Source organism: Dendrobates tinctorius, unplaced genomic scaffold, assembly GCF_039654945.1.
Source record: "Dendrobates tinctorius isolate UK_male_01 unplaced genomic scaffold, ASM3965494v1 ptg000027l, whole genome shotgun sequence".
Classification (NCBI taxonomy): Eukaryota; Metazoa; Chordata; class Amphibia; order Anura; family Dendrobatidae; genus Dendrobates; species Dendrobates tinctorius.
In genome coordinates, this window is record NW_027361695.1 from 6563663 (window position 1) to 6586785 (window position 23123).

The 23123-nt window shown below is 47.6% G+C and overlaps 1 protein-coding gene across 2 annotated transcripts in view; it reads left to right on the forward strand.

Annotated features, from left to right (window-relative positions):
• The window catches only part of FRMD4B (FERM domain containing 4B), a 142541-nt gene that overhangs the window by 37453 nt on the left and 81965 nt on the right, over positions 1-23123 (forward strand). For both annotated transcript variants that reach the window (XM_073569729.1, XM_073569730.1), the window contains exon 5: positions 22812-22896. In XM_073569729.1, coding sequence (XP_073425830.1) covers positions 22812-22896 — 85 coding nt within the window. The remainder of the gene's footprint in view (positions 1-22811; positions 22897-23123) is intronic.

Genomic DNA, 23123 nt, shown 5'->3' on the forward strand with positions numbered 1-23123 from the left:
TGTATTATTCTCCAGAGCTGCACTCACTATTCTGCTGGTGCAGTCACTGTGTACATACATTACATTACTGATCCTGAGTTACTTCTTGTATTATACCCCAGAGCTGCACTCACTTCTGCTGGTGCAGTCACTGTGTACATACATTACATTACTGATCCTGAGTTGCATCCTGTATTATACTCCAGAGCTGCACTCACTATTCTGCTGGTGCAGTCACTGTGTACATACATTACATTACTGATCCTGAGTTACATCCTGTATTATACCCCAGAGCTGAACTCACTATTCTGCTGGTGCAGTCACTCTGTACATACATTACATTACTGATCCTGAGTTACCTCCTGTATCTCTTTTATTATAAAATATCAAAAACAATACAACACAACATTCCAGAAAAGAAAACACATAAACCAAAATACACACATTAATCATACACTTAGGACATACAGAAACTTGTGCATAACCGCAACTTGTTATAGCCCCCAAGCTTTCCAGCTTAGGGGACCCCCAGCAGGAACTTTCCAACTGAAAACTTTTCCCATAAAATAATGAAAAACAGTTTTTAATCTTTCACCCCCATTCACTCTCTTTCACTCCCCATTCACACTTCCACCCATACCTATATACAGGAAAACAAAAATAATATTCTTGGCCCATGTTGCCTTAAATAAACCTAGCCAATTCTTTTTTGGAAAAATTACCTACACCAGCTAAACACCTCAATACATATATATATATATATACATTTTTATTTTTTTTTTCCCCCACCACCCACACCACAGGTCCATAAATGTCCATGGCCTTATCACGTCTAGGCCTGATGAGCACGAAAGTTTATGCCCACAAGCAAAACCCTCACCCATTTGCCCCCGATGTGCTCAAAAATGGTCCATTTTCCATAATTTCCATGGTCCATGGTATATGTTATATCCATTCGCCACTTTCCCCTTGGTTTAGGGTCCTTTACTTTTTTTTTTTCCGCTCTCACCCCCCCATTCACCCCCCTCCCAACCTCACTACGCCCCCCATGCACCTCTGACTACGGAAAAGAATAACAACACATACTACAATACATATTTACAATACAATATTACAATGCAATGTCATTACATCATTTGCTTTACCGAATATTACCACACCACAAACCTTTACTTACAGGCCCAAGTTCAGTGCCTGCAAGCCCAATATCCATTATTTCTCTATCTCAAAACAAAAATCTAGATGTGCCATGCAGTAGCCCACCACCAGGAAAAAGGAGTTCTAGAGGCCCCATCCCTCACTAACACATTCACCCTGTCCCTCAACAACTAAGACTGTCCCTACTTCTGTCCCTAAAGAAACTGTCCCTATCTGTCCTTACCTGCCCCTACTCTACCTACCTTATCATAACTAACTCTCTATCTGTCCCTCAGTGCCTGTCCCTTCCTGTCCCTATCTGCCCCTACTTCTGTCCCTCACCACCCACACCACCTTATGCTGTCCCTACCCACATTCACACAAAATCTAGCTCTCCCTAGAGTGCGTTTTTAAAAGGAAAGGCCCCTCCAAAGCCAAGAGGCCCTCATCACACCCAACCTTTCGAACTCCAAAGAACGCACCTTCACCAGGTCACCCAGGATGTTACTAACCACCTCTTCCCTTGGGAGGGCTTTCTGCCGCGTCGAAACTAAGCACCGTGCATTCCAAATGTAGAACCTAACCACTACACTGACTAGGAATAAAGTGCCCCGGTCTCGGCCACCCAGAGTTCTGAACGCTCCATAGGCCCACTCGGCATAGGAGAGGGACGCCAGCCGCGGCCAACGTATGGAAGCCCCCACCCTGTTGTAAACCTCTGTATTAAAGGGACACTGAAGCAGGAAGTGCTCCATGCTTTCCAGCACGTCGCCACACTCCTCACGGGGACAACCCCGATCATCGGATTTCCTGTACTTCAAGTTATCCTTTACATACAGCCTCCCGTCGAATCAGGGCCAGGTCAAGTCCCAAAACTTCATGGGGATCCGCTTAGAATTTAAAAGCCCGAGCTCCACCTCCAGATCCCAGCCTGGGCAATCCTTAAGGGCCAGGGGCTTCTGGAAATGGGTCAACAGAACCCTCCTGTCAAGGCATTGCCGCAACATGGTCCTGATTTCCCACATTCCCAGACCCCACCGGCGGATCACCTTCAGAACCGGGGTAGCATAAGCCGGGAGATGCCCATGAGGTGTGCGGAGGTCCTTCACTTGCCCTCCTGTCTCCCATTCCTGGAAGAACGGCCGAAGCCAACCCTTGCAGGAGACTACCCACGGAGGAGCCCTCTCTAGCCAGAGGTTGGAAATGTTGGCTTTAAGAAAGGTGTTCACTAAGAACACTACCGGGTTGACCATACCCAACCCACCTAGTCTCCTCGTGCGGTATGTGACCTCTCTCTTGATTAGGTTGAGCCTATTCCCCCATAACAGCTGGAAGAACAGGCTATAGACCCGTGTCCAGAGAGGTTCTGGCAAGATGCACACGCTGCCTAGGTAAATTAACAAGTGAAACAGAAAGCCTTTAGCCAGGGCAACCCTTTCCCTTAGGGACAAAGACCAACCCTTCCATTGGTCCACCTTTTGGGCAGCAATCTTAAGTCTGCCCTCCCAATTTTGCTGGGGGTAGTCCCCAGGGCCAAATTCGATGCCTAGAATCTTGGCGGTGGCCTGGGGCCCTGGAAGGGTGTCCGGGAGATCAAAACTAGGATCTCCCCCTCCCAGCCAGAGACCTTCACACTTATCCCGGTTGATCATGGACCCGGATGCCTCCGAGTAGCGCACTACCTCTGACATGACCCAATCCGCCTCCCCCCTCGAGGACACGAAAAGGGAAACATCATCGGCGTACGCCACCACCCTCAGAGAGGACCCAGAGCCCGCCTGGTCCATCCCGACTCCCGCCAACGGTCCACGATCTACCCTCCTTAGGAAGGGATCGATCGCGAACACGTATAAAAGCGGGCTCAGCGGACAGCCCTGACGGACCCCAGAACCCACCTCAAAAGGGCGACCTGACCAACCGTTCACCAGCGGAAAAGTCTCAGCCCCTTGGTACAAGATCTCTAACCATTTTACAAACCTCCCAGGCAGACCATACCTCAAAAGGACGGACCAGAGGTACTCATGGTTGACCCGGTCAAAGGCTTTCGCTTGGTCTAACGACAGCAAGTACCCCTTCCAGTGGCCTGCCCTACCCTGCTCCACTGCCTCCCGGACACCGAGCACAGCACTAAAAGTACTGCGGCCTGGAACAGAGCAATGCTGGTCCCCTGAAAGGAGCCGGGGTGCAAACTTCACCAGCCAATTAAACAGCACCTTGGCCAGAACCTTCCGGTCCGTATCGAGAAGCGCTATGGGACGCCAATCCTCGATACGGGACGGATCTTTACCCTTTGACAGAATAATTAGGGCTGACTTCCTCATTGAGTCGGGAAGAGTGCCCGAGGATAGACACTCATTAAAGACCCCTGTCAAGAGGGGGACCAAGGAGTCCCTAAAAGTCTTATAAAACTCGGATGTTAAGCCATCCGGACCTGGCGATTTCTTGGGCCGAAGCCCATCAATGGCCAGTCTCACTTCCTCCTCCGTAATTTCTTCTGCCAAAACACCAAGAGAGGGATCACCCCCTGACTCAGGGACGGTTTCAGCCAGGAAAGCCGACATCCTATCCCGATCCTGATCCTTCTTTTCCAAGAGGCGCGAGTAGAAGGATCTGACCACCTCCAGGATCCCTGATTTGGATCTGTTCAGGGACCCCGTACTGTCGATCAGTCCTGTCACCATCTTACAATGCACTGACATCTTACAGTTTCTGTAAGGGTCGGGCGAGCGGTACTTCCCGAAGTCCCTCTCAAAAACTAAAGATGTGTGTCTATCATACTGGCACCTCTTGAGCAAAGATTTCACTCTGGAGATTTCCTCACGGTCACCTCCAGTCGAGACAAGCTGCTCGAGTTTCCTCCCCAGAGCCTGATACAAGCGGTGCCTGTTCAGACTTCTGAGGTTCGACAGCTGACGGAAGAACCCCGCCACCCGCTTTTTGAAGATCTCCCACCACTCTGACTTACTACTACAGAGATCCAACAGCGGTACCTGGCTCTGAAGAAAATCCTCGAAGGATTGTCTCACCACCGCTTCTTCCAGCAGGGACGAATTGAGCTTCCACAGCCCTCTTCCCATCCGAGGAGTCTCTGCTACATTCAGAGAAAAGAAAATTAAACAGTGGTCGGAGAACTCCACCTCAACGGCGGACACAGCAGAAAAGATGGCGTCCTCCTTAAAAAAAAACCTGTCTATTCTAGACCTACTGCTACCCCTATGGTAGGTGAAACCCCCGTGGCCTGGGGTGTGCCGGACGTGGACATCCACCAGGCGAGCTTCACTAGCTATGCTATTAAGCGCGACGCTGTCATAAGCCAGGCGGTCTCCGGGACCCCCCCGGTCACGGGACCTCGTAACGGTGTTGAAGTCCCCACCGAAGACCACCTGTCGGCTCGTAAAAAGAAAGGGCTTGATCCTCAGGAAGAGACATTTACGGTCCCACTTGGACTGTGGGCCGTAGATATTAATGAGCCGGAGCTCTTGTCCCCTCATGAAGACATCTAGGATCAGGCACCTCCCCATTTCCAACTCAGTAACCCGTCGGCATTCAACATCTGCAGTCTTAAAAAGGACTGCCACCCCGCTATACGGCTCAGACGCAAGAGACCAGTATGAGGGCCCGCACCTCCACTCCCTCCGTGCTTTAAAGATGGCCCCCATGTCCGTTAGTCTGGTCTCTTGCAAAAATAAAATTTCTGCCTCAATCCGGGAGAAAAAATCAAAGGCCGTGAAGCGAGCCACATCTGACTTAATGCTGGCGACATTAATGGACGCCAGCGTCAACGGGGCGAGTTCAGCCATCATGGGTGATCGAGTTGGATGGCCAGTTTCTTCCCTGCCCCGCTATCACCTCCTCCTGGGGAGGGGTCAGACACCTTCCTTTTTAGGGAAGCCCCCGACGTGTCCATCCCTCCCCCCCCCAGTGTCCTCGCCCCCGGGTTCCAGGCCTGTCCCCCCCTCAGGAGGAACAGTGCCCCCTGAGGGACAGACTCCACCATCCCCCGAAGGACCCTCCGGTGTTACACCCGGCCCAGCACCCTCGTCTTGCGGATCATCATCTGAACCTCCGAGGGCGCTGAACCGGTTGGAGAGTCTGATCAGAGGGGGGTCAGCGGGCCCTTCTTGTGGTCAGGGGCGGGGGGGACTTTGAAGACTTGTCAGCCCTCTTCCCTCCCGATTTACGGTTGGCACGCTTGTTTTTGCCACCTGATGCTGTAGGCTGCCCCCTGACATCCTCGTCGACACTTTCATAACGAGAGGAGTCGTCTGAGTCAGCTGCTTTCTCCTCTCTCTCCATCCTCCTGATCTCCTCACTCACCGCACTCTCCCCCAGGGCCTCAGAGGCTGTTGCCACGGGCCTAGAGGGAGGGGCAGGCATCACCCCAGTTTCCCGAGGCTCCACCTGCCCCTTGCCTCCATGGCGTTTTTCTTGTCTCCGCTCATACGCGGGGCCCCTTGCCTTAGCATTACCCTTCCTCACCTGCCCCTCAGCCCTTCCCCCTCCGCCACCACCTGCCACGGCAGAAGCACCGCCAGAGGTTGCCCCCTCACGGTCTCCCCCCACCGAGCCAGCAGCGGTATTGGAGAAAGAGCAAGGGCAGCGGCTGAGCGGGTGACCTAGGTCACCACACAGGTGGCACCGAATGTCTTTGCACAAGGCGGCCAGGTGGCCTACCCCACCACACAACGCACACTTCTGCACCTTGCAGCTGGCGCTGAAGTGGGTGGGGTCGCCGCACTTGTGGCAGACCTTCGGTTGCCCCTGGTAGAAGACCAGGATCCTGTCCCTCCCCAAGAATGCCGAGGAAGGGATGTGGGTGACCGTGCCGCCGGAAACCTTCAGCTTTACCATGAAGGTCCAGCCCCCCGACCAGATGCCAAATTCGTCCCTGTTCTTTTTTGGGACCTCGGTGACTTCCCTGTAACAAGAAAGCCACGTCATTATGTCCACGCCTGCGAGCGACTCGTTACAAGTCACCACGGTCACTCGCTTGACGGCATTTTGGCGAGACACCGCTTGCGCAACGAAGTCTCGCCATCCGGGCTCTTCTCGCACCAGCTCGTAGTTCGACCAGAAGAGCTCAAGCCCCTCTGGCCGCACGAAACTGACATCAAAGAAGCGGGACGCCGAAGGATGTATCAGGGCAAAGATGTCATTCGCCCCGAAGCCCATCTTTAGGAGGAGCTCCACCACCTTGCTCCTGAGTGGACAAGCTTCAGAGGGCAGCAGGCCTGCCGTGGCCACGCCCCCCCGCCAGTCACGGCCACCACGGGCAGAGCAGTGACCCCTTGCGAGGCCACGCCCCCCCAGGTGACGCGGACGTAGCGAGCGGGACAGCGGCCGAGGAGGACACGCCCCCCCGCATGCCACAGCCTTTGCAGGCCGGGCAACACTCGGGGAGGCCCCGCCCCCCTCACAGACCACCGCCGCCACTCTGTGCCCACCACTTGCCACGGGCAGGGCCGGCCACTCCCCCTCGTCGCCCAGTGGCGGCGGAGCCCCCCGCACGGACCCCTTTTGGGTCGACGTGCCGGAGACCCCGCTCTTACCACGGGCGCCGCCATGGGAGCGACCAGCTCCCTGCACCGCTTCAGTTGTTGTTTGATTTTTTGCTCGCCCTTCCTAGACTTCTGGATCCCCACTAGCGATCCAGACTTAGCGGATCCGTACGTGGGGGGCCTAGAAGCCCCAGCACTCGCCACCGGAGGTGCGGCCCTGGCTGTACCAACTTTACCTGGTGCCAGGCCAGCCCCCCCTGCCACTGAGGGCTGAGCCTGGACACCACCACCAACACCACAACCAGCACCGACCTCCATGTCGCTGCCCTGGTCTGAACTGTCACCAGATGCGACAGTCAGGTCACAACAGTCATCTCTCTCCCCGCTCCCTCGCTGCGGACCCACCACAGGGCCCAGCCGGGGTGGGTAGCGGGTTCCACACAGCGGGACAGAGGGGCCCCGGGAAAAGGCGCAAAAACCAGTTGTTCCTCCACGCCTTCAGAGGCCTTACGCCTGCGCCTCCTGTTTCTCCTCCTCCCGGTTGCCTCATCCTCCGGGCAGACTTCATCCCCAAACAACAGCGTGCCAAACCGTGCTGGGGATTCCATCTGCCGCACTTGCCTGAGGATGAGGCAGCCCCCCTCGGTATTACTCCTGCTCCCTCCATCCTCCCCCTCGCTCCCGCTTTGCTCCGCGTTACTGGAGTCCAGCGGGAGGGCCAATTGCTCAGGGACTATCCCGCTGCATGTTACCTGACTCCTGTTGGTGTTCGTCAGGCCTTCAGGTGGAGGTGGCCCGGGTGTGGTGTGGGCGCCATCTTGCTCTTCCTTCTCCTCACTTTCCTCCACCTGGGTGGGGCCTCCTGACCCCCAGGAAACCCACCGGCCATGGCCCTGAACCGGTCCTCGTTCCGCAGCTTCTCCTGGAAGGGGCCGCTGCCGGCCATGATGACACTTCGCCGGCCCTCCAGGGCCCGAATCTCCTCTTCCAGCCGCTGGACTGTGGCGGCGACCTCCGCTCTCTTTGAGGTACGGAGCCTGCTTTTAGATATTATCCTGGCTCCCTCCAACTCCCCCCGAAGTCTCCTCAGCTGCTTCCCGGCCTCCTCATATTCGGAGAGGTGGGCATGGATGCGGGAGGCGTAGGTGGTTGCCGGCTCTCCCGCAGCCTTGGAGCCCCAGATGTTAAGGGGGGGCCCCGCCTCACCTCTGCCGGCTGCTGCACCTCCGGGGGAAGGGCCCGCCACAGCCTTCACTTCAGGGGTCCCGGACCCTGGAGCCTTACGGCCCCCTGGGGTCCGCTTTTTCCCCATCCCTGGGACTGGCTGTGCCTTGGGCCTCCTGATGGTGGATGAGGCCCCCCCACCCCCAGCTGGCTTGCCGGGGGGTGGGAGCCAGGGGCCCAGCCCCGGCGCTCAGTCCCAGGTAGAGTCCTCTTTCCTGGGTAGGGGGCAGATGGAAAGTCCTTGCAGGAAAAAAAAACCTCCCTTCCCAGGAGCTTAGCAAAATCCCAGCCTGCAGACGCTCAGCTGCGACGCTCCTCCTCTTCCTGGGCGTGTCCAGAGCTGCACTCAGTATGCTGCTGGTGCAGTCACTGTGTACAGACATTACATTACTGATCCTGAGTTACATCCTGTATTATACCCCAGAGCTGCACTCACTATTCTGCTGGTGCAGTCACTGTGTACATACATTACATTACTGATCCTGAGTTACATCCTGTATTATACCCCAGAGCTGCACTCACTATTCTGCTGGTGCAGTCACTGTGTACATACATTACATTACTGATCCTGGGTGACATCCTGTATTATACCCCAGAGCTGCACTCACTATTCTGCAGGTGCAGTCACTGTGTACATACATTACATTACTGATCCTGAGTTACATCCTGTATTATACCCCAGAGCTGCACTCACTATTCTGCTGGTGCAGTCACTGTGTACATACATTACATTACTGATCCTGAGTTACACCCTATATTATACCCCAGAGTTGCACTCACTATTCTGCAGGTGCAGTCACTGTGTACATAGTTTACATTACTGATCCTGAGTTACATCCTGTATTATACCCCAGAGCTGCACTCACTATTCTGCAGGTGCAGTCACTGTACATACATTACATTACTGATCCTGAGTTACTTCCTGTATTATACTCCAGAGCTGCACTCACTATTCTGCAGGTGCAGTCACTGTGTACATACATTACATTACTGATCCTGAACTGTGAATACAGCTCTACAGTATGTATTTGTGGAAATAGAACGGACAATGTTATCACTGTTGTGGGATTCCCAGATGCAATTTAAAACTATTGGATGCAAAGCAAAGTCTGCAGCTGAGTTTCATAGAAGATCATTATTTTTCTATACATACTGCAATAAAGCAAGTAAGTAATTAAAACATTTTTCAAAATATAAAAAAAATTCCCGATCTGAAAATATATAACAAAGTGTATTTAGTATCACTGCACCCATTAAATCTAGCCGCTTTATCAAACTATAAATTTAGTTAACCGTACTATAAAAACCATAAATGAAAAATAATTGAAACAAAAGAATTTTTTTTTGGGTCACAAACATAAAAATTATAAACAACAAAAACAATAAAAACGATAAAAAGGAATAAAATATCTTAGGTGCTTTACAGTGGTACCAAGGAAGATTACAGATCACCTTGCAAGAACAAGATCAGCTCCCTCTCGATGGAAAAATTAAAAAAAGAGAACGGAAACACAAAACAAAATTTTGTGTTTTTTTTTTTTTTCTCAGCGATGAGAATATTTAAATGCCGATTGTATTTCACGGAATAAAAATATTGTATTTTCTTTGTGGCTTGTAATAATTGGTGGTGAAAAAGGAAAAGGGGGTTTGAAAAAATAGTTATAAAAAAAGTCACATCCTTCAAGAGAACGGTGAAAAATTCTCAGTGCGGAATTCTGATCATATTAATTCAATTAAGATTTTTTTTTTTTAAGGAATTGTCTATTTTGGAGAATATTTTTTAAATAAATTATTTCCAGATTTTTACAGATTTTTGTGTTAGATTTTTTTTTAGATTTTTGACAAGGTTTCAGCATTTGTTTTGTATTTTCTACTATTTGTATTAAAAAAAGAGAAATCCTGCAATTTTTACACTAGCCACATGGGCTATTTTAGAATCTTAACTTCCTGCTGATTCAGGAAGAGTTTACAGCAGGCTCATTACCTTCAGAGGCAGGATTGCAAAGATTGATATCACCTCCATAACACAGGATTCACCTCTTCTCAGTGTGGTGAGTGGCATCTCAGCCATCCAGTCTGGGGCTTGAGCGTGCTGAGCTGTCAGTGTTGGGGGTCAGTCCAATCGCCCAATCAGGGCCGGGGTGTGCTGGGCTTCCTACAGATGTCTCCCATTCGGAATGATTCCCAGGCTACTTAGCTGGCTGTCTGCCTCTTATATCTGCTAGTTGTAGCTCTGTCCAGTTTGGTGTGTGTTCGCTCTGTGCTGTGTTGTGAGTTCATTTTCCCCTTCACCGTTGATGTCTGATGAACTCCCTCTGCTGGTGAAGAGAGGTAGTGAAATTGATTGGGATGGGAAGATCCTGTCATCTGAACAGGCGGGGCGTGATTGGACACCCGGAATCACTGAGTGGATATAAGGCAGCTGATGCCCTGCAGGGTTGCTGGTGATCTTTTCTGCTCTGAGCTCTTGCAAACCAGTTCAGTACCTGTCTTCTGAAAGCTAAGTTTTGCTCTCTTTTTTTTCCATGAGATTGTGTCTGTTTACTTAGTGTTTGTGTTCTGCTTGCCCTTGTTGGTACAGGCTGAGCTCCATTTTTGTCTCTGGTCAAGTTGATCTTTTGCTCAGTCTTCAGAATATACCTGAGTGCTGATAGTGATTTTGAAATCTAGTGACTTCAGGGCCTTTTTTCTATCAGATGTGTTGGACATTATTTTGGCAGAATTTTTGCGGATTGCAGCCAGCATCTTTTCTGTCCTTTCCTATTTAGTTAGTTGGGCCCCATCATTTGCTCAGCCTGTCTTTCTGTCTGTGTTTGTGTTTTCATCTGCTTTTCACCGACAATACATGTTGGGGGCTGTCTATTGCTTTGGGGTCTGCTCGGGGGCAGTTTAGATTTCCCCTTTCTTTCTTTAGGCTTATTTAGTTCTCCGGCTGTGAACGAGGGGTCTAGGACACCGTAGGAACCCCCCACGGCTACTGTTAGTTGTGTGACTAGGATCAGGGGTCTGCAATCCGATAGCTACCAACCTCTCCAGTTTTCTGAACTTAGCTTGTATTTTTGTATTTTCCTCCTTTGGTGACTCATTCATAACAGAATCACCAGCCATACCGCAGATTCTAGGGTACTCAATAGCAGGAAAGAATTGTAAAAAAAAAAAAAGAAAAAAAAAAGTGTCAGAATTTTTTTTTTTGTGTATATTTTTTCCTCTATGTCTTTGAGGCCGAAGGGGAATTTCTTTTCTTCTCAATGGAGATGAAGCAATTGTCTGATCGTGTGGAGCAGCTCGATGCTGAAGTGCGGGGAATTTCCGCCTATCTTGCTCATTCACATGTTGCTGAACCATAGATCCCTACTCCTGATGTGTTTTTTGGGGATCGGTCTAAATTTTTGAACTTTAAGAATAATTGTAAATTATTTTTTGCCTTGAAGCCTAACTCATCAGGGAGCTCCACGCAGCAGGTTAAAATTGTCATCTCTTTGCTGCGCGGCGATCCTCAGGATTGGGCGTTTTCTTTGAAACCTGATGATCCTATTCTGACTGATGTGAACGCATTTTTTCAAGCCTTAGGACTGTTGTATGATGAAGCTAATGCTATTGATCAGGCTGAAAAGGCCCTGTTGGCATTGAGCCAGGGTCAGGATTCTGCAGAGTTGTACTGTCAAAAATTCCAAAAGTGGGCGGTCCTTACTACTTGGAATGATGGTGCCTTGGCAGCTCTCTTTCGGAAGGGTTTGTCAAACTGTATAAGATACTATGGTGGGATTTCCTGTTCCCTCTGGTCTTGACGATTCTATGTCATTAGCCATTCAGGTTGATCGGCGTTTGCGCGAACGCAAAACTGCACGAGAGGTGTTGCCACCTGTTGAACAAATGTCTGAACCTATGCAATGTGATAGAGTTTTGTCTAGGGCGCAACGTCAGGAGTTCAGAAGGCGTAATAAGCTGTGTTTTTTCTGTGGAGATGCCTCGCATATTATTTCTGTCTGCCCTAAACGAGAGAAACGTTTTGCACACACATTTGCTGTGGGTGGTGTTCAACCTAAGTTTCTTCTGGCAATTACTCTGATCTGCTCCCTGTCCACTTTTTCCGCTAAGGCTTTCGTGGATTCGGGAGCAGCTCTGAACCTGATGTACTTGGATTTTGCTAACCGTTGTGGATTTCCTATGACACCTCTGCGGACGCCTATCCCTTTGAGGGGTATTGATGCTACTCCTTTGGCGAAGAATAAACCTCAGTTTTGGACCCAGGTGGTAATGCGGGTCGCCCCAGATCATCAAGAAAATTGCAGGTTTTTGGTGTTGCATAATTTGCATGATACCATTGTTCTGGGGTTTCCCTGGATGCAAATTCATAATCCAGTTTTGGATTGGAAATCTGTGTCTGTGGTGAGTTGGGGTTGTCGGTGTGCCCTTAATGACGCTCCTGTTTTCTCCACCCCTCCCCAGTCGCATGATTTTCCTGACTATTTGGCTGATTTTTATGATGTATTTAGTGAGAATGAGTCTGCGTCTTTGCCTCCTCTTAGGAGTTATGACTGTGCAATTGAGCTGAGCCCTGGGTGTAAGTTTCCCAAGGGTCGACTTTTCAATTTATCTTTACCCGAGCACGAGGCTATGCGATCCTATATTAAGGAGTCGTTGGAGAAGGGTCATATTAGACCATCCTCTTCACCCTTAGGTGCTGGGTTTTTTTTCGTGGCCAAGAAGGATGGTTCATTAAGGCCTTGTATTGACTATCGTTCCCTCAACAAAATTACTGTTAAATATCAGTATCCGTTACCCCTGATTTCTGATCTATTCTCTAGAGTTAAGGGTGCTTGCTGGTTTACCAAGCTTGACCTCAGGGGGGCATATAATCTTATTCGCATTAAGCATGGGGATGAATGGAAGACGGCGTTTAATACTCCAGAGGGACATTTTGAGTACCTGGTGATGCCTTTTGGGCTCACTAATGCCCCTTCTGTCTTCCAGTGCTTCATGAATGATATTTTCCGAGACTTTGTGGATAAATTTTTGATCATCTATCTGGATGATATTTTGATCTTTTCCAAGGATTGGGATTCTCATGTGGAACATGTTCGGACTGTGTTCCGGATTTTGAGGGACAATTCCCTGTATGTTAAGGGATCGAAATGCCTTTTTGGGGTACAGAGGATTTCATTTTTGGGATTTATTTTGTCTCCGTCAACTATTGAAATGGACCCGGCCAAGGTACAGGCCATTTATGATTGGGTTCAGCCCACTTCTTTGAAGGCCCTCCAGAAGTTTTTGGGTTTTGCTAATTTTTATCGTAAATTTATAGCTAATTTCTCTGATATTGCCAAACCATTGACTGATTTGGCTAAGAAAGGTGCTGATGTGCTGAATTCGTCTCCGGAGGCTGTTTCTTCCTTTCAGGAGCTGAAGCGAAGGTTCACTTCTGCTCCGGTTTTGCGGCAACCTGATGTCTCACTCCCGTTTCAGGTAGAGGTGGACGCTTCTGAGATTGGTGCAGGAGCTGTTTTGTCCCAAAAAGATCCGGTAACATCTAAAATGAATCCCTGTGCTTTCTTTTCCCGAAAGTTCTCCCCATCTGAACGTAACTATGATGTGGGGAATCGGGAACTGTTAGCCATGAAATGGGCATTTGAGGAGTGGAGACATTGGTTGGAGGGAGCTAAACATCAAGTCGTGGTCCTCACTGACCACAAGAATTTGATTTACCTGGAGTCGGCCAAACGCTTGAATCCTAGACAGGCTAGGTGGGCCTTGTTTTTCACACGTTTTGATTTTGTGGTCTCTTTTCTTCCGGGCACTTAGAATGTCAAGGCAGACGCCCTCTCTAGGAGTTTCTTTGCTGATTCTCCTGTTGTGACCAAGCCTGCTACCATCTTAGGTGAGGGGGTAGTTCTTTCTGCCATCTCGCCCGATTTGAGACGTGCTCTGGAAGAGTTTCAGGAGGACAAACCTGAGCGTTGTCCCATTGGAAAATTGTATGTTCCTGACCAGTGGAGGAAGAGAGTAATGTCTGAAGTTCATTGCTCTGCATTGGCTGGTCATCCAGGTATTTTTGGTACTAGAGATTTGGTGAGTCGGTCTTTTTGGTGGCCCGCATTGTCTCGTGATGTCAGGAGTTTTGTGCAGTCCTGTGGGACTTGCTCCCGGTCTAAACCTTGTTCTCGCTCTAGTGGGTTGTTGATGCCTTTGCCGGTGCCCAGGAGGCCATGGACCCATATTTCAATGGATTTTATCTCTGACATGCCTGTCTCTCAGAGAATGACTGTTATTTGGGTGATTTGTGATAGATTCTCTAAGATGGTCCATCTTGTACCACTCCCTAAGTTGCCATCTTCCTCAGAGTTGGTGCCCTTGATTTTGCAACAGGTGGTTCGCTTGCACGGGATTCCTGAGACCATTGTATCTGACAGAGGAGTTCAGTTTATTTCTAGATTTTGGAGGACTTTCTGTTCCAAGATGGGAATTCAGTTGTCCTTCTCCTCTGCATTTCACCCTCAGACCAATGGGCAGACGGAGAGAACAAACCAGACTTTGGAGTCGTATTTGAGATGTTTTATTTCTGCTGATCAGGATGATTGGATTTCATTTTTGCCCTTGGCCGAATTTGATTTAAATAATAGAGCTAGTTCTGCCACTTTGATGTCACCTTTTTTTTGTAACTTTGGGTTTCATCTTCGATTCTCTTCAGGCAGGTGGAGTCTTCTGCCTGCCCAGGTGTTGACACTGTGGGGGAGAGAATGCACCAGATCTGGGACCAAGTGGTGGATAAGTTATCTCTCTCCCAGGAAAAGGCCCAGCGGTTTTCCAACCGTCATAGGACCATTGGTCCCCAGTTTAAGGTGGGTGATATGGTTTGGTTGTCATCAAAGAATATCTCTATGAAGGTGGCTTCTCCAAAGTTTAAACCTAGATTTATCGGACCTTAAAGATTTTGGAGATTCTTAATCCTGTCTCTTTTCGATTGGCTCTTACTGTTACATTTAAGATCCATAACGTGTTTCATAAGTCTCTGTTAAAGAGGTTTGTTGAGCCAGTAGTTCCTGTGGTGGCACCTCCTGACCCTGTATTGGTGGAAGGTAATGTGGAATATGAGGTTGAGAAGATACTGGATTCTCGCCTGGCTAGACGGAGACTCCAGTATTTGGTTAAATGGAAGGGTTATGGCCAGGAGGATAATTCTTGGGTCCCTGCATCCGATATTCATGCCGAAAGATTGGTTCGTGCTTTTCATCGGGCCCATCCTGATCGCCCTGGTGGCGTGGATGAGGGTTCGGTGACCCCTCCTCAAGGGGGAGGTACTGTTGTGAGTTCATTTTCCCCTTCACCGTTGATGTCTGATGAACTCCCTCTGCTGGTGAAGAGAGGTAGTGAAATTGATTGGGATGGGAAAAACCTGTCATCTGAACAGGCGGGGCGTGATTGGACACCCGGAATCACTGAGTGGTATAAGGCAGCTGATGCCCTGCAGGGTTGCTGGTGATCCTTTCTGCTCTGAGCTCTTGCAAACCAGTTCAGTACCTGTCTTCTGAAAGCTAAGTTTTTGCTCTCTTTTTTTTCCATGAGATTGTGTCTGTTTACTTAGTGTTTGTGTTCTGCCTGCCCTTGTTGGTACAGGCTGAGCTCCATTTTTGTCTCTGGTCAAGTTGATCTTTTGCTTAGTCTTCAGAATATACCTGAGTGCTGATATAGTGATTTTGAAGTCTAGTGACTTCAGGGCCTTTTTCTATCAGACGTGTTGGACATTATTTTGGCAGTATTTTTGCGGATTGCAGCCAGCATCTTTTCTGTCCTTTCCTATTTAGTTAGTTGGGCCCCCATCGTTTGCTCAACCTGTCTTTCTGTCTGTGTTTGTGTTTTCATCTGCTTTTCACCGACAATACATGTTGGGGGCTGTCTATTGCTTTGGGGTCTGCTCGGGGGCAGTTTAGATTTCCCCTTTCTTTCTTTAGGCTTATTTAGTTCTCCAGCTGTGAACGAGGGGTCTAGGACACCGTAGGAACCCCCCACGGCTACTGTTAGTTGTGTGACTAGGATCAGGGGTCTGCAATCTGATAGCTACCAACCTCTCCAGTTTTCTGGACTTAGCTTGTATTTTTGTTTTTTCCTCCTTCGGTGACTCATTCATAACAGTGCTGTGAGTTCTAATATTTTGATCTTTGTTGACCAACCTTGGATTTGCCTTTCACCATCTGTTTGCCTAGCCCCTTTGTTGTGATCCGCTACCTTTTTGGAGTTCTGACCCCTGACTGTAACCTGACTACGCCTTTGTCTCACCCCTCTGTCTATGACTCCCTGACTTCCCCACCTCACTGCATGTCCATAAGTAGTGACTAGTGTCACATCACCAATCAAAATAGACGAACCGCTTCCTTTCACATTGACCTTTTTACATTCTCATTAGATGCTTCAATACAAAAAAATAGGATTGGACTCTGTTCATTGTGGCTAATGTTCATGTGAATTTTCTGAAACTACAGCAAATTAGACTCTAAAAAAATCCCAGTGACAAGATTTTTAATTTGCATATTTAATACAGACGGTGATATAGAAAAAAACACACATTGTCAATGTTTAAAAAAAATATGTTTAGCACAAAAACCCAATTCAAACAATAAGTCATTTTCTGATGATACATATCCTTTCAATTAAAAAGGACCATTAACAGTAAATGATAAATGTATGATGGGTGGTGTTTCGATTGATGGGACCTCAAGAACTTGTGAGCATGCACGACCACCTCTCCATTCACTTCTATGAATCTATTGGACTAGTAGTGAGCATGCACGACCACCTCTTCATTTACTTCTATGAATCTATTGGACTAGTAGTGAGCATGCACGACCACCTCTCCATTCACTTCTATGAATCTATTGGACTAGTAGTGAGCATGCACAACCACCTCTCCATTCACTTCTATGAATCTATTGGACTAGTAGTGAGCATGCACGACCACCTCTCCATTCACTTCTATGAATCTATTGGACTAGTAGTGAGCATGCACGACCACCTCTCCATTCACTTCTATGAATCTATTGAACTAGTAGTGAGCATGCACGACCACCTCTCCATTTACTTCTATGAATCTACTGGACTAGTAGTGAGCATACACGACCACCTCTCCATTCACTTCTATGAATCTATTGGACTAGTAGTGAGTATACACGACCACCTCTCCATTCACTTCCATGAATCTATTGGACTAGTAGTGAGCATGCACGACCACCTCTCCATTCACTTCTATGAATCTATTGGACTAGTAGTGAGCATGCATGACCACAGTTCCCATAGTGAGTAAATTGAGCGGCGGTAGCACGTGCCCAAGTCCCTCGTGATCAGTGCAGGTCCCAGCAATCAAACACCTATCAATCATACATTTGTCGCCTATCCCTTAGGAGATAAATGTTGGTGGTTGGTTATTTTCTTAAAGGGATTGTCTAGGGAAAACAAGTTAATGACCATCCACAGAATATAGCGGCAGTGCGTATGCTTAACCAACTTCATTTATTCTCTATGGGTAGGGATGCGCACATTCGTCAGGTTCGACCAAACTTAGTCCAAAGTTCGGCTCTGGTACCAGAACTGTACCTAAATTTGAACCTGAACCCAAACCCCATAGAAATCATTGGGGACCTGAACTTTGGAACTGGAAAATCTCTCCTTCTCCTTCCCGAACTGTAAAACGGATTCCCAGGAGAAGTCCGTGTTCGGAGTTCAGCACCACACACTAGGTGGCGGTATGAACCCCGAACTTTACAGTGTCGGGTAGGCTCATCTCTGCCTATGGGGCTACTGAACGCTTGACTTTTTTTCGACAGCCCCCCATAGAAAGAGAATGGAGCGGTGGTCAGGCATCTGACCTGGGATAAATTCCCTATTCTATAGATCAGTGCGGGTCTCGGTGGTCGGACCCCCTCCAGTCAGTAAGTTATCACCCATACGTAATACTTGTCTTCCCCTGGAGTTCCCCTTTAAGTCCTTGGATTTTCCTATCTATGTGTTAGAAAACTAAGTATCAATCAGAAATCTTCCCTTTAGTGACCACTTAGGTGCTCACTTAGGTGGTCTCTAACCTTACCCAATGTCAAATCACCCGCGGAGCCTCAGATTGGAGACCTCTGCCCCCCTATATTCAGTAACCTGGCTGACAACTAGGTATTCTCATAAAATGTTATAAGCTGGAGGAACAGGGTTATGCAGCTCTGATTCTCTGTGACTCAATAAACTGATAAAAGTAGAAGTTTTTATTTATTTATTTTTTTTTATGTAAAAATGAAATGCCTATCTGAGAATTTCATAATATTTTAGCAATTTAGCAACATCTTTATTGGGAGCTTTATAAGGAGGTTTGTGTAACCAGCTTGTAGCAGCAGATACAATGTGTCCATATTGGCAGGAAACAGACTGCCAGAAACAGCACCTTCATCCTGCAAGCTTGTAATGCAATAATATGGGTAGATCCAATACAACTGCACCTATACCCATAGTATGTAGAGTTTCTAAATATAACTTTATCTTTATGTGCTTTTTTATACAAAGCACCAAATCCTCTACATAGGCATAGAAAATATTCTGGCTGCCTGCATCACCACTAGAGGGAGCTTACTGGAAACAGTCTTATCATTCAGTGTATAAGTAAGCTCCCTCTAGTGGCGGCAGCGGGCAGTTATTTTTTAAAGCGTGTCTGTCCTTTTACACAAGACCAAAGCATAATCTAGGTGGTAAAACTATTTTTGTTGCACATACCATTCCAATATGTCCCTATTTTCAAGTTATATAATTTACCCGTCACACTTTTTGAATGGATATTTCCTCTTTGTCGTCATTCTACCAGCATTATGGGTACTGGAACTTACTTACTCTTACTTCCCAGAATGCATTCTTCCTGCCATAATCCAATGGCTTGCCTGCCCTGAACTGAAAGTCTGCCTCTCTGTTCCGTCTTTATGCAGTTTTACAGATAGGAGAACCGAAGTAGAGTGACAAAGACCCACCTCATTTCCAGTAAAGAGACAAAGACCTATCATCCACTTCATGCAGATAGGCAAACACTGGCCCGATGTCCTTTACAGTGAATAAGTCCTGCCCTACTTCCTGTAGAGACACAGACTGCCCACATTTCCTGAAAAGTGATGAAGACCTGTTCCTAATTCCTGTAAAAAAATCAAAGACCAGTCCTACTTCTTGTAGAGAGAGACAAAGACCCACCTCACTTCCTGTAGAGTGACAAAGACCCGCCCCACTTCCTGTAGAGTGAGGAAGACCCGCCCCACTTCCTGTAGAGTGAGGAAGACCCGCCCCACTTCCTGTAGAGTGAGGAAGACCAGCACCGCTTCCTGTAGAGTGAGGAAGTCCCGTACCGCTTCCTGTAGAGTGAGGAAGACCCGCCCCACTTCCTGTAGAGTGAGGAAGACCCGCCCCACTTCCTGTAGAGTGAGGAAGACCCACCCCACTTCCTGTAGAGTGAGGAAGACCCACCCCACTTCCTGTAGAGTGAGGAAGACCAGCACCGCTTCCTGTAGAGTGAGGAAGACCCTCACTGCTTCCTGTAGAGTGAGGAAGACCAGCACCACTTCCTGTAGAGGAAGACCCGCCCCACTTCCTGTAGAGTGAGGAAGACCCGCGCCACTTCCTGTAGAGTGAGGAAGACCAGCACCACTTCCTGTAGAGTGAGGAAGACCCGCACCGCTTCCTGTAGAGTGAGGAAGACCCGCACCGCTTCCTGTAGAGTGAGGAAGACCCGCACCGCTTCCTGTAGAGTGAGGAAGACCCGCACCACTTCCTGTAGAGTGAGGAAGACCCGCACCACTTCCTGTAGAGTGAGGAAGACCCGCACCATTTCCTGTAGAGTGAGGAAGACCCGCACCGCTTCCTATAGAGTGAGGAAGACCAGCACCGCTTCCTGTAGAGTGAGGAAGACCCGCACCGCTTCCTATAGAGTGAGGAAGACCAGCACCACTTTCTGTAGAGTGAGGAAGACCCGCACCATTTCCTGTAGAGTGAGGAAGACCCACACCAATTCCTGTAGAGTGAGGAAGACCCGCACCACTTCCTGTAGAGTGAGGAAGACCCGCACCACTTCCTGTAGATTGAGGAAGATCCGCCCCACTTCCTGTAGATTGAGGAAGATCCGCCCCACTTCCTGTAGAGTGAGGAAGACCCACACCACTTCCTGTAGAGTGAGGAAGACCCGCACCACTTCCTGTAGAGGGACAAAGACTCATCCCCACTTCCTATAGAGTGAGGAAGACCCGCACCACTTCCTGTAGAGTGAGGAAGACCCGCACCACTTCCTGTAGAGTGAGGAAGACCCGCACCACTTCCTGTAGAGTGAGGAAGACCCGCACCGCTTCCTGTAGAGTGCGGAAGACCCGCACCGCTTTCTGTAGAGTGAGGAAGACCAGCACCACTTCCTGTAGAGTGAGGAAGACCCGCACCACTTCCTATAGAGTGAGGAAGACCCACCCCACTTCCTGTAGAGTGAGGAAGACCAGCACTGCTTCCTGTAGAGTGAGGAAGACCCGCACCACTTCCTATAGAGGGACAAAGACTCGTCCACACTTCCTGTTCACAATTTAGACACCCAAGGATGAGCTGCCGCCTCTGGAAACTAGGATAGAGTGTTTATCTCCTCTACTGTGCTCCCTAAGGAGAAATAAAGCACTACACTCTGCCCGTTCAAATCAGTAGATGTGCTATGTCCTGTGGAGTGTGAGAAGTTTTATTATTATAAGTCATCACTCAAAATAAAGGGTTGAGAACCCTTTTTTCTGCCGATAGTAAAACACAAACCCTGAACTTACCAAAACTTGTTATTTCCTGTTTTAAATAAATAAGTTTTAAGCTACAAAATTCTGTATTTTTTTTCTTCTTTGTACAAAACAATGTCAAACAATAACTTCCATTTCCCATCGGAGAGTTCTACATTTCTTGTTCGGTTTCCTGTGCATCATTGCTGTAACATGGGAACACGGCAAGACAGGAAGGAGCGCGGGGCGATCAGGTCAGAGCTGCATCTCCGCAAACACAACAGGAGCACAAACATGGAGGTAACTGCACATCTGCACTAGATATCTCAGAATCAATCTTCTCTATCCTATGGCCTTCGGGAAACTACAACTCCCAGCATGTTCTCAGGTTGGACATCACTGCTTGAAAGAAGAGCAATTCTTAGGCTCATTTATTCAAAGATCACCGTCCGTAATAACTTATCACCTTTCCACAGGACAGGTAATAATCTGCTGATTACTCTTTGAGTGGGAATTTCCTCTTCATCAGCATTCTACCATCACTATAGGCGCTGGAACTTACTTTCCCTAACTTTCTAGCATGCATTGTTCCTGATATTATCCATTGGTTTGCCTGTCCACAGTGACAAAGGTAATAATCTGCTGATTACTTTTTGAGTGTGACGTTCCTCTTCATCAGCATTCTACCATCACTATAGGTGCAGGAACTTACTTCCCCTAACTTCCTAATGAAAATTTTCATTGGATCTGGTTATAAATAAAATTAGGAATTGCTTAAAGGGGTTTTTCACCTCTTAGATGCATGTATTTGGAACTGAAAATTATTTTGCAATTCAATTTAATTAAGAAATGTTGCACCATTTGGCTACTAAACTCTGTTTACTTCACTACACATTCAACCTTGATGTGGTCTGTGGTCATAAATCAGTGGAGAGGAGCTCAAAAAAAGACAGATAAAAGAAAACTCTCCCATTATACTGTTACAACCAGTTTACTGATGGATTTTCACTTAGCTTATTCTGCAACCAGTGCAACACAGAGGCTGTACAAGGCAAATGGTGGAAAACTTTTAATGAAACCCAATTACAAAAATGTAATAGATATGAAACATGGCATGGATAGCATCATCCATTGGTCTGATATTACGTTAGAGGGGTTAGAATGGCCCTACGGAGATGGGAGTGAATGCGTTCTGTTCGTCTCTTCGCTACGACGCTGAAAATATATCTCCCATAAATATTGGATCAATGCAAACCCAATATTCATCACTGACCGCTGGCTCAAAAAAGACTGCTAGCAGTGCTTTGGAAAGTGGAAGCTCTTGCCTTGAAAGTATACTTCTTTGTATAAATGAATCAGAGACTTGGTGGCTGGTTCTCAGGGAAGATCTCCTGTTGTAATTATCTGGTCATTTCTTCAATGGAGGTTGGAGTGTCAGCTCTTTCAGACGTTCATATTTCCCGGTCATTCGCAGTTGATCTACCGTCGATTCATACACATCCTTCATTTATACCATTGGATGAGATGAATGAATAAATCCTGAGTTCTGTAGTTTTGCTTTTGTGTTGCATTGAGCGTTGCTAAGCCCGGTGGAATCTTCATGTTTACTTTGGAAAGAACTGCCTTCTGAAAGACCTAATGATGAAGCATCTGTTAATTCTTGGTACGGCAGTCACACTATTGCCCAATGTTTTACTATACACAAAGGTTACGGTACTCCTACGTCTTCTCTGTTTTCTGAAATTGCATTGGCCCTTTAAATATTTAAAGGGCTAGTAACTCAGTAATTCAAAATAAGCAGAGTTTTTATAAACCTGGGAATCCTGTATTAATCAGTAAAGGTGTCCATAATGGATGTCCCTGAGCTTCAAAGTATGCAAACTAGCTTTCCTCAAGAAGAAAGAAAACTACCTCTCTAGGTTTCTACATCTACATGTCACTAGAATTACATTTTCGTTCTTCTAGGGGAGAGCGATTTGCATTTTCATCTTAGGTCACACAGACAGTCAGGCTAAAGAAGCAAGAATACAGAGACTTGGAAAGGGCTCTGTCACTCCCAAAGCACTTAATCCTCATTTGCATATGAATTAAAATGCTATTTACTCTAGAGTGCAGCAACAGATAGAAGATATAAAGGTGTCCATAGAGTTGGGGGTGGGGGTAATTGTATTGAAATATTCTATTTAATACATTTTTACATGAATTAACTCTTTATTTTTCCTTCTAGGTTCTACATTGAAAGTATAACATTTCTGAAAGAAATTACAACGGTGGAATTGTTTTTCCTTAATGCAAAAGCCTGTGTATTCAAGGTAATGAACCTATATTGAGAATAACAAAGTATATTGCAGAAATCCTTAATAAATAGGACACGGTGAGGGCTGGTAGGAAGGGCCTATGGTAGTACGCTCACCCTGTAGGGGTGTGCAGATACCAGGCACAACATTCACAGATAGAAGGAATCAGCTGCAGCGGTGCCAGATTATGGTCCGGTCCGGGAAAAAACATGGATAAAAAAAAGTAAAATACCAAAGGATAA